The sequence below is a fragment of the Cryptotermes secundus genome, unplaced genomic scaffold (assembly GCF_002891405.2).
Source record: "Cryptotermes secundus unplaced genomic scaffold, Csec_1.0 scaffold70, whole genome shotgun sequence".
Classification (NCBI taxonomy): domain Eukaryota; kingdom Metazoa; phylum Arthropoda; class Insecta; order Blattodea; family Kalotermitidae; genus Cryptotermes; species Cryptotermes secundus.
The window spans coordinates 5,022,476-5,035,079 of NW_019734964.1; the positions used below are offsets into that span (position 1 = coordinate 5,022,476).

Below are 12,604 nucleotides of genomic sequence, written 5' to 3' on the forward strand. Positions count from 1 at the left end.
TATTTTAAGTAAAATTTCTACGGCTTTCATAAGATTCATAATTTACCTCATTTCAGTGAAGAAAGTCGTCTTCTGGGTTTAGGCGCCGTGTATTCTTCGTTTTGGCCGACGTTTCGGACGAACGTACTGCTACTGCTCTCTGCATTCCAAGCCATTCAACTGCTCTGAAGATGGAGGCGATACGTTCCTCCGAAACGTCGGCCAAAACGAAGAATACACGGCGCCTAAACCCAGAAGACGACTTTCTTCATAGTCATCGCCGTGAAAACCTCAAAACTTACATACCTCATTTCAATTTGTATTTTGTGACAGACCGTTCTTTAGAAATTATATCACATATTTGGTTTACATGTAAAGGAGATCTAAATTATAACTCAATCGCCAATTATCCGTGCAGCGTCTAGCACTAAATTTGAACAAAATCTTCAAAATTGTTTGGAGTTAAAACATGCTGTCGGATATTACGCCAATATTATGCCTTAATTTTATATATTTCTTCCAAATACCACATTACAATATCATATGAAGCTCGTATTTTCACTATGAAATACGGAGGACTACTGCATATGCCTGTAGCCCCACTTCCAACAACCACTGTCTTTCGAGAAGAGCTCTGTTTGTATACACGCGTTTCGCATATTATCTGAATATGAACAACGAAATGCCTACTAGGCCATAAAAGCCCTGCATTGTACTTATAGTTAAGGGATCTTTAATCGACTTTCAAGGCCGCGCCATAGCACAAGCGGTTAGTAGCTGGCTTCCCACCGCGGCGGCCCGGGTTGGATCCCGGGGTCTGGTCAAGCGGGATTTGTGGTGGACAAAGTGGCGCTGGGGCAGGCTTTCTCCGACTACTTCGGTTTCCCCTGCCAATCTTCATTCCACCAATTGCTCCACAATCACCCTCACCTATCACCTGGGGCCGGTACAATAGGCCAGAAGTGGCCGCAGTGCAAGGGACTTAGTCCCACCCCACTAGCAATTAAAGAAAATAATGCTCTTTCAACAAAACTGCAAAGAGCACAGCGTGAAGTTGATGTTTACAGACGCTCATGTATTTTTATGGTAAATGAAACAATTTTTCTGCTTTCCTCATTCTCTGGTCTAATAGGCCCATTAAACGGTCACTATTTTGAAAACAGATTATTGTATGAAAGAAACCTCTATTCAAACTTGTTAAATTTAATGGACTTTTTTTTTTGTAATATATACAAATGAATTTAGGATCTCATGTACAACTGTGATAAAACTGCAATGACAAATATATATTTTAATAAATGCAAGATGTGTAATTCCATATTACCCTGAGATTTCATTACCCTATTCACAAGAGCCCACAACCGATTCAGATCCTGAATCAGATAAGTCCAGTTTACATCCTCATATCCTGTTTCTGTAAAACATATTTTAACATTAACCCCCAATCTACCTCTAGTTCTCCAAGAGATCTTTTCCTTTCAGGTTTTCCGACCAAAATTTTATATGCATTTCTTATCTCTCTCACACGTGCTACTTATCCTGCTCTTCTCATATTCCTTGAATTGATCACTATAATAATACTTGGTGAAGAATACAAATTGTGAAGCTGTATTCAGTTTTCTTCGGCTTCCTTTTATTTCCTCTTGCCTACATCCAGTTATTTTCCTCAGCATCATGTAATTAGGCACTACTACCTGAACTTGAGAAAGGTGTGTTAAATTTTACTTAGTAAGTTTAAATGTAAGAGACCACTTGGGAAACCTAGGCATAGATGAGAGAATAATATTAAAATGGAACTTACACACAACATGTGCGAGGATGCAGACTACATTCATCTGGCTCAGGACAGCATCTAGTGATTGCATCTTGTAAATACAGTAATCAGACTTCCACATCCATGAAATGCGGACAATTTGACTGTTTGGACGACTCTTAGTTTCTCAAGGGCTTTGCTCCACGGAGTTTGCTGGTTGAAAATGCGTTGTTAAAATTGGAATCAGTTCCATCATTTGCCAGAACTTACTGCACTGTAAAGGAATCCAGTTGAAAGGTTAACTCCTCCCCTGCTAACGGCGACAAATTTGTGATCGCTTGCTGTATACGTTCTGATAATCCCGGGCTTCGTTTGTTTTCTTTACTGCATGTACTGCAACCAACCATCGTGACACACTACAGGAACAGGCGATAAACGAGACAGTACAAACAGCCCTCACGTTACTATTATCCACGTTTAACTTACAGAAAATATGTTCAAAGTTACGTAAAACAAAATAATTGATCCTATCTGAAGTAGAGTACGGAATACAGTTCACAGCGTATGTTACATTGTAACAAGTGACATCTCTTGTTGTTGGTAGCACTGCTGCATTCCTGCCAGTCTGCACATAGTGAAGTGTGAGAAGTAACAGTAGAAGGAGAGGGTTCTACAAGGATCCCAAGCGTGAAAGCAAGAAAAGTGGTGTATACTCTGAACATAGCAGATGTTTAAAGTTGTTTGATGTCATATTCCGTATACATTTCTAGTAATTATGAGATTTTAGAAAATTTCCAATTTGAGATTGGTTTAGGTAGTCTTTAAAGTACCGCCTTCTACATAAAATTATATAAAATGCTCAGAAGAAGTAGTGTGTTAGCAGAAACTCGAATTCTGCAAGAGTTCGTATTAAATTTAAGTTCTAATCCTGTACATGGAAATGATGTATTCTGTCAGACAAAGTGGACCTAGTCATTACGAATCTCGACGAATGTAGAATGTCGCACAATGGCTACCAGCCAGCATTTCATTCTTCTCTTCACCAGGAGGGAACTATGGAGTTATATATTGAGACACTTACCGGAACAGCGTTTGAGATGACAGTATCACCGTTTGATACTGTCATGTCAATAAAATCAAAGATTCAGAGAGTTGAAGGTAAGATCTCTACAATGTGCTGTTGAGCTCTCTTGTTCTTGTTTTGTTGTATGGACGTTTTATTTTCCATGGTGTTACAGGTATTCCTGTATCACATCAACATTTGCTGTATAACTTCCAAGAATTAGATGATTCAGCTTGTCTCATAGATTATGCCATTCAAGATGGGGCCACACTCAAATTGGTATTATCCATGCGAGGTGGTCCTATTAGTACCCGACATCTCCCTCCAGAACAAGAGCTTGCTTGGAAGGAATTACGAGAGTTTGTTGAAAGTAACAGGTAAACATCTTACTATGACAAAGCTGTGAGGGGGTATTTGGAGATGTAACATGTATTGCCCTAGACTTACTCATTACATTTTGATGTTCCATTGCCCTTCTTCCTCTTTGTTTCAGTTCTGACCACAGGACAGACCCAAAAATAATTCATACTTATCTTCACTTAAATTTTCAGGGAGGATATGTTTGAACATCTTCCCCCTGGATGTCGAGTCACGGTACTAGTTTTCCGTGAAGGTGATCAAGTCAACTTGTTCAGAGTTATTGAAAATGAAGATGGGACATACTCACCACTTTCTGAATCTTGGAGTGGCTCTTCCATTCGGTGAGAATGTTTTCTGAAGCTTACCCTTTAAAATTATGAGCATGAAGCACAGTTTTATTTCTGTTTAACTGTAGATGTAACCATCTTCTAAGATTCATTTTGTTAACACTTCTGCTTTCATTGGTCCTCATATAAAATTGTGAGCACTGAAGGAACACTGTAGACATCTTATCACAAAAGTGTGCAGGTATTAGCTATGGTGTGTGTGCCTATCAGATTCTAAAAAAAATTTTAGAAGCCCTTATCAGGATGTTGGGATTTGGATGAAAAATGTTCTGGACACAATTTAGATTTTGCTGATATACAGTAGTCATATTTTCTGCATTAAAATCTGTGAAATAAACAGGTAACTGTGATATCAATGTTGACTCATGACTGATTGCTTAACCATGTAAGACATCTTTGTGAAATGTATGTAAATTTAATGATAAATATAAATCTTACTTTTGAAGTTTCATGCTGGTACATTTGTCTGTAACATATGCAGTAGCTTCAGAAAGTCCTGGGACAGAACCCATAACTGAAATCTGGCAGCCCTAAGAAACCCTAAGTTCAGTTGCCTTAAAAATAGTCCTTCAACAGCTGCACACTTCTACGAGCATTCATACAGTTGTTCCAAATATCTATGGAAGGCACATGTTTGCAGTGCAGACTGGTAAGCAACTTGAAAACTCTACTGTATCATTAATGCACAAAAGCAATAAAAATCACATTATGAGTTACTCACAGAGATATTGCGTTTTCGGACTTTATCCATCGTCCTGGTTTTTTTAAGATAACTAAGAAGTGATTGAGGCTAGCTCTTTCTAAGGGACCCAACAGAATAGGTGTTTTTCCCACACCTAAGGATGGAAACAGATCCAGTTTCCATAATGTCGTGGTTTTCTTAGTTATCTTAAAAAAACCAGGACTATGGATAAAGCCCGAAAAGCCAGTATCTCTGTGTGTTATACACCATCGTCAGAATCCTCTAGTAACTACATGATGAGTTACTGCTTCTCAGGCAGTAACTGCTCTAATAGAGTAGTCACACAGGAGCACCTAGTTCAAAGCACATCAGGCATACTGCAGTCTGTAGATAAGTGAATATCTCCTCAGGAATAAATCTGTTGGTGCGTGACACTCGAAACAGACTTAAGTGTGGAATGTTACTTCATACATTTATGAGTTTGCCGGTGATCCTTATGCAGTCATTTCATTACTTGCGGATCAGCATTCTTGGTATGATGGTGGCAAATGCAGTGTGTGTTCAGATCAGCAAAGCATCAGAGTGGCAAGTGCCAACCAAACATTTGACTTCTCCACAATCATCCATACTGTCTGATGACCAGAGCACGCAATCTCAAGTACTTCTTTTCTGCTGCATTCTGTTATACTGCAAGCTGTCTGCTTGTAAGTGTTCCTTTATTCATATTGCATCTGTCTTCTTTTTGCTGTTATCAAATGACCATAAACATAAATATGGTTTGCTAACACCAATGTTTGCCAAATATTTGAAAGAATATGAATTTCTTAGTAGAGGAAGCAACTGTAGTGACTGCTGTCTTAGTAATCACCCTATCTGTTAAATCTTTTTAAACTGAATATTGAAGCACACTGCTCCTGTTCCATGTGAGATTCCCAACCTCAAAACTGGTCATCTTAATTAGCAGCCTGACATGACCAGTTCCTTCAACATCACTTCTGAGGCCCTGTGCTACAAGCTGGAAGGTTGCGGGATCAAATCCCAATGACGTGGATTTTTTCAATTGACCTCATCCTTCCAGCCGCACTATGGCCTTGGGGTCGACTCAGCCTCTAACAGAAATGAGTACCAGGAATATTCTTGGGGGTAAAGGGCGGCCGGTGTGTAAGGCTGACAACCTTGCCACCATCTATGAGTCAATTGTCTATGAAATATGGGAACCTCAACATCTCACAACCTTATGGGCCTCCACAGCCTGTTACAGGGATACCTTTACTCTTTTTTTTACTTTATAGTCTGTACTGTGCTGGCATTCTGTTCTTAAATGAAGTTCAGTAAAAATAAATTGACTTCTCACATGTGAGCACTCCTTAAATGAATAATTTATGTCAACCTTAGAAGCTGTAAAGGGTGAAATACAGAGTTAAGCGTACCCAAACTGATGAAATACTCCTTTCTAATTTAATGCAAGTAGTAATATTCTACCCTTACAGAATTTGTACTTGATAGAATTTATGTATTTCTGCCACATTTCTCCATGATTAGATTATAAATGTTTAAATGACCAACTATGTAGATACATTTTATTTGAAACCATAATGGATTTAATACTGCCAATGGAAGGTACCAGATGTTACAAACATAACTACCAGTAATGTGGAATCAAGGTGTAAGTACTGAAATTTAAAACTTTTTTTTTTACAGAAATCTGTTTGCCGAGGACGAGCCAGAAGAAGCTGAAAGAAGACTCCAAGAAAACTCTGTTACAATGGGGAAAATGCAAGAGCTTCGGACAAGGATGGAAAAATTGTCTTTGCAGAAGAAGGCAAGATTATAATTTTCATGTATTTTAGTAACCTCCGTGTCCAAAATTAAAATTTTAATTTACATCTGGGCACTATGAACACGTAGTACAGTGAATTCAATGGTGTAGTTGGCAACTGTATGTTGGATTTCAATTTTTCTTCCCTCTTGTCCAAAATGTGTGGAACATATGGGCTGTGTATTTATCTGCTGTGGAAGAAAATTTTGACAATGATAAATATTAGGTTCACATGTTCCCCCCTTAATATAAAGAATAAAGAAAATGTCTGGTGATAGTTTAGCAAACTGTAATTAAAATTAAAACTCGGTATTAATTGCCAATTTCTGTGTTGGTAGGAAGCATCAATATAAAGTTTGTGAAAAATACAATGATATGTTTAACATATGGACAATCTGTATTTTATTGCCTCTAGTTCCATTATATGACCAAAACTTATGGTATTCTTCCATTTTCATATGTTCGGCAATTCCTAATCTACATGACCACTGTAACAGAAATTTAACATAGTGCTAAATTAAAAGTAACATACAGTTCATGTTTGTTTCTTACCACTGTCATCTGCAGGCCAGACCAAAAGTCGTGTTTAATTGTATTTCATATTTTTAGTTATTCTCCTGTATCTGCTTCCTTTTAGCTCACACTTGTAAATTAATTTTGAAGCTCAGTGATCTTTTTTTGCGGAATGCACCCTATATTTATTTCCGCTCATCTCTACTTTTAGGGACTCTTATGTATATATGTTCAACACAAATAATATCTTCTTATGATGTTTGTGTGTGTGTGTGTGTGTGCGCGCGCGCGCTTGCATGTGTATCCACCCCTCCAGGTCTCTTCAGTCTTCAAAACTGAGCTAATTGGGTTTTAATGATAGCTGGTGTCACCAAGCAGCCACAAATTGAATCAGACAATTACAAAGAACCAGTGCTACCCATTACATCATGATACATGGTTTTGTTGAGTTAAAATGTATAACTGACATGATATTACCAACAGGCACAATAACACAGTCCATATATAAACACGTATCTGAGCAATATGTTTGTACCCATTTACAGTTTCAATAAAATACAATGATCAGAATGGAATTAACAACTGTGTTTTGATATGTTACAGCCAAAGAAACCATCGGCACGTGTTCTTTCTGGTAAACGTCCTCTACTTCATAATCGTAGGGGAACACCTCGACCACATCACAATCATAAAGGAAGGTCTCCAGAGCATATTGAAGTTCCACAGACAAAGGGTCAAAGTAATATCCTACAGCTTCCACCCATCATTAAGTCAGAAATAAATCTAACATCTGCCTCTTCATGCAGACGTCATAATGGCGGAAATTATCTAGCAACAAGTTCCCTTCTCCAAGCACAGAATCAGTTGCAAGCAAGACGAAATAGAGACGTAGGAACTAAATTCTCAGATGCTGTAAGTGAACATGACAATAATTCAGTACTAACCATGAATAAACATGGTAGAAGAGGATCACAACAGAACACCTTACCAGCAATTGTTTCATCTTCTGTTCCTCTTTCTGGCAGTAAGAGTACAAGAAACAGTGGACATCTAGATATGAAACAAAGACAAAATAGTGAATATGGGCACAGGATAGGTATAGTGAGTGGAAGTTGCAGTGAAAAAACTAAGAGCTCTATGGAAGACTTAAGCCTGGGCAGCAGCCAGGGAGTTTCAGTCATATCAACACCAAACATTGCCATAGTAGAAGAAGAAAATGATTCAGCAGCAGGAAAGAACGAACATTTTTCTCCTCCAAATCACATTATAATTCCATCCAAAGAAGCAACCACATTCACAGTTTCACAGATTCATCAGGAGCGAATAAGGACACCTGTTAGTAGTAGTCAAAACCGATACAGAGTGTCTCAATTAATTTTAGATGATGATCGACCCAGAACTTCCCCTGATGAGTTGACCCAGCAACAGAAAGCTGCTCAAGAATTATGTGCCATCCTCAGTGACACTAAATGGCACAGACAGGGACAACAGCATAGAGTCCATTATAGTAATTCTCAATTAGAAATGCTAGGTGATTTACCTGTAGAACAAAGAAAGAATGAAAATGATCCAAAAGATTTTTTGCATCTGGAGAAAAGGCCTGAAATTAACTTGACACTTCCTCCTCAGCCTTCTCTGATTGATGTGACAACACAGTCTCCAAGGTATGGACGCAGAAGTGTCATGTTACCATCTGCCAAAAAGCATGATAGAATAGAATGTGATCTTCCTACCATGCACCACCAGGCAGAAATAAATCGTGATGCTCATTCACTGAGACAGTCAAGACGACAACTGCCTTCTGGTCAAGGTACTTTGCTGCATGCAACACAAAAGATGATCGGAGAACTGGGTGAAACCCCTCTGTCCCTTACACAGGAACTGGATCCACAATCCTTGCCCCTTGTCTCCACCAAGAAACAAAGCACAGTCCGAAGCCGGTGTGCAGTGTGCAGGAAGAGACTGAACATTACCAATGTATATACCTGTCGATGTGAGAAACACTTCTGTGCTACCCACCGTTACTCAGAACTTCATAATTGCACATTTGACTACAAAACTGATGGTCGTAAAATTCTAGAACAAACTAATCCATTAGTTACAGCACCAAAATTGCCCAAAATTTAAGATAATTATGCTAATGGCACCAAATTTTGTAAGTTTATCAGAAAATTGCTCTAATTCTGCAATTCAGTTCCCCTTATATATGAAAGATGTTACATTTATAAAAAATAATTTCTGAAATATATTAAAATTGAGTTCAGGGTTATAAGTGCTCTATGAATAAGAAAAGTTGGTTGGTTCTACTATCATTTGCAAAGACAAATGTAAAAAGGTTCAGCTTCCATTGAACATATGAAGATATTATTATAAGATGTGATATTATGTGTAGTTTTATCTTTTTCTAAATAATTTAAATTCTAATGGGTGTCTAATTAACAGCTCACCAATAGGTCTTTTTAAACAAACGTTTTCTGTGAAACATTCATTTACAGTCCTAATGCCCATGGCTTGCAGATGCATACTTAGAAAATCATGGTCTGGTAAATGAATGTTTACTCTGATCTATGATTTCATATACACACTTTACGATTCAAAAACATCTTATGGTTACTGTCTTTAGTAATTAAGGCTTTAAACAAGGAGACTGAAAATATGTAATAACCATAATAATTCTGTTAGCACTGTTTATAAATGGAACATTTTATGACATTTCACTTTCAAGCTTATAATAATTTAAACCACAACGATGTATGAACAATCAGGACGATGTTCTGTCCTGTCACGAAGAGCAAGGGAAATGCCTACCTTTGCATTACATGAGAATCTTGGTTACACAATGTTAAATTCCAATAAAGAAAATAATTTTGTCATTATGCTGCTCACATCTGGTAGCTTTCTACACTTGTAATAATTAACACATTTTTTTACATGCCATAATTCCATATACCCCAGTCCTTTACAGAGATATCACATTTCAAATGTCATCCATTCTGCCCTTTTCTTATAAAGGAATGTATCAAATCCAAATATCTGTTGAAACTTTTAACAGTTTCTATAGGAAAACTATCCGATAGCACCATGTGAATGGGGGATGGGTATAAATAATGATAAGACACCTGACATGTAGTCACAGTACAGCCCATAACAGATACTACACAACAATAAGAGCCCAAACAATCATCCCTATGACATAACAAAAATATATGGCTAGATCTTTCAATATTGGTGGTCATCCCACAAAACTACATACTGGCTTATCATGTAAGACATGACAGATTTAGTGCAACAAAACAGTCTATTACCACAATGCCTAGAACATGGAGAATAAACTCATACAATTATAAAATATCAAATACAGGAAGAGCAAGTTTTTTGTATTTTAATAATTTTAAAATTGTAAGCTTCTTAAAAAAGGAATATGTGCATACAGAAAATATATACTTGAAATACAATTACAACTCAGAAGAGCAATTTCATTGTATCATAATTTTAAAAATTCAAATATAAATGAACATATCTTTATACATGAACTTGAATGAATGAATGTATAAGGGGTGGGCCTTCTCGGCCCTTGCACCACGACGTACAGTGATCTATACAACTGTATATACATGAAATTCTGGGACAGAAGTGAATATAGCAATATTCAGCAGGTAAACTAGAGGGTGCTTGTGCATGCCTCTTTCACACAACAGATTTGTTCAGCTGGTGTCAGACTAACAGTTCTGATATAGATTCTGGAGAAAAGTCCAGTCCATAGAAGGTTCTGAAATAGGGAAATTGATTCCCACGAATAACGGCCAACATATTTTACAGTGACTTATGAAACGGGATGAATATCCTACAGACACTTCAGTTGGCACACAGCAAACAAAACATGTCCTGGTCCACAGTTTTTGAGTAGCAGCACATGAAGTATAATCCTGAATTGTTAGAATAAAATATGAAGAGACACCATGGACATAACACAGGCTGAGTGCTCTGACCATGGTCAGGGAGTAAAGACAAACAGAGAAATCTGGATTATCAGTAGAGATCTAAATGTATTACTCATAAGCCAAGTCGTTATACCACAGAAGTGATGCAGGATCATCAGAGTAACTGCCTAAGGTTTTGTGAGGTTATACTGTAGGAACAGTGTGAGAGCACAAGATTCAATGATCTCAATCAGCACAGCAAGTAGAAGTCTGACCTTTCTCCAGAATGCTGACAAAATCTACAATTTCCTGTGTGTTTTCCAGAGGATACAACAACCTTCCATGTGATACTTGTCACTCACCGAGATCTACAAAATTCCAGTGGTGAGTTCTCCTTGGTTTTAACCTTCTCAAAATGTCCCCTGCACAAAGCTGTTACCTCAGTGCATAAATGCAGACATTTTTTCACTGCAATGCTCATAGTATAATTCATCACTTGTCCGATTACTTCATCTCTTGTCATTAAATTTCCTCTTTGTTTCATTTGCAGCTCCATTTTATCTTGTAATTTAATCATTTGTGCTACTGCTATTTAGTGCCATGTTATATCCATTCACATCTTGAGTTTTAATTCTTCTTTGTGCCTCCAGTTCCAATATTTCAAGCTCCTATCTGTGTTTGACACAAAAAGAATACAACATTCCTGACATGTATCAAATTTAAATTTTCTGACCTCCAGTGTTATTCATTACAATACATATTCACCTAAGGTCTTTCATATTCAATGAAATCATCCACAGAATGATTATCAAAACTAGAGTAATGAAGTACATTAGATCATATGACAGCAAGGCATGTATGGGGATCCTTGAATGCTCCTAATATCAAGTGAACAAATCAGTTTCCAAAACCTCCAGTTAAGACAGGTATAACTACAAACTGTAATAAAGGTTTGAGCTGTTAACAAGTACATCATGCATTTAATCATCTCCAAATAAGAGTTATAAATATAATGGCAAAGGTAACAAGTTAGCACATGTACACATGGCATAACAATCCTGGCATGTTCATTCACCGTAATTTAATTATCTCAGAGAGTCATGAGACAAAAAATTGTATGCACAATAAAACGTGCCTTTCTTCTACGCAACTTTGGCTCAAAGCTTTTTCACTACAATGAACAGTGAGTTACACGCAGCAGCAACTAATGCAGAACTTCATATTACACACCCAGTTTTAACCAAAATTGAAGGACAGTATGCTGATAGATTTAGTGAAACTTCACAATATCAAATTTTATGAAAAATTACTTCAATGTTCTCGAGTTATCACATATGAACTAACATATATGGCAAAACTAATGAGTGCAATTTTGCTAACTTCTCATTGTGAATGTGACAAGAATTCATATCCCTGGAGAAAACTCAATACTGGTCATCCAGACCAAATGCATATACTTCACTGCTTGGGCTTTCCTGTCACGAGAATGTATGTATGTTATGGTAATGCAAATTACAAATTATGCCCAGAAGCAGACAACTAATTTGTGAAATAATTTCTGCTAGCGTCTGTATGCAGATGAAAGCATTTGAAAGAAAGTCAGCTAAAAATTGTTTACAGAACTTGTTTTATCATTGAACTAATATAACATACAATGAAAAAACAAAAATCTGTATATGTCAGTCCACCTTAATAGTGTGTAAGGTGTTAAGCTGGGTAAAATTTCTCCCTTCCTCACCCTCTCAAATCTAGTCATGAGCAATTACTACTGAATGCTGTTCTGATGCCACAGATCAGAAAAGTGTTATATTATAAGAGGGTCCATTATTTCAGATACATGCACGAGGCTGCACTTTCAATTTAAAAATTTTTGATTAAAAATAAATATCATCCGCTTTCTGTATTTAATGTAAAATATTTCAAATGAAAGAATTTTCTACAAAGCCTTTTATTAAAAGTCCTTTAATATACAAATGACTGCACAATTTTTGTTGCTGTATTTCCAAACAATGATAGCTCACAATTGCATTTTATGTTTCTTTTATTCATTAAAATGTAAATAAAATTGTGTATGACAATAATAACAGAACAATGAACACTGACAATACAGCATATTTATTTCTTGACATTACAAAATTATATGCAGGTACCACCACACTGCCTATTAG

The 12,604-nt window shown here is 36.9% G+C and overlaps 1 protein-coding gene across 1 annotated transcript; it reads left to right on the forward strand.

Moving 5' to 3' along the window:
* The first annotated feature begins 2,155 nt into the window (after positions 1–2,155).
* On the forward strand, positions 2,156–9,392 carry LOC111868984. The gene is made up of 5 exons (XM_023860122.2): positions 2,156–2,890; positions 2,971–3,172; positions 3,347–3,496; positions 5,886–6,006; positions 7,120–9,392. Exons 1-5 carry the CDS (start codon positions 2,731–2,733, stop codon positions 8,641–8,643), a joined length of 2,157 nt encoding a protein of 718 aa, XP_023715890.1. The 5' UTR covers positions 2,156–2,730; the 3' UTR covers positions 8,644–9,392.
* The last annotated feature ends 3,212 nt before the right edge of the window (positions 9,393–12,604 follow it).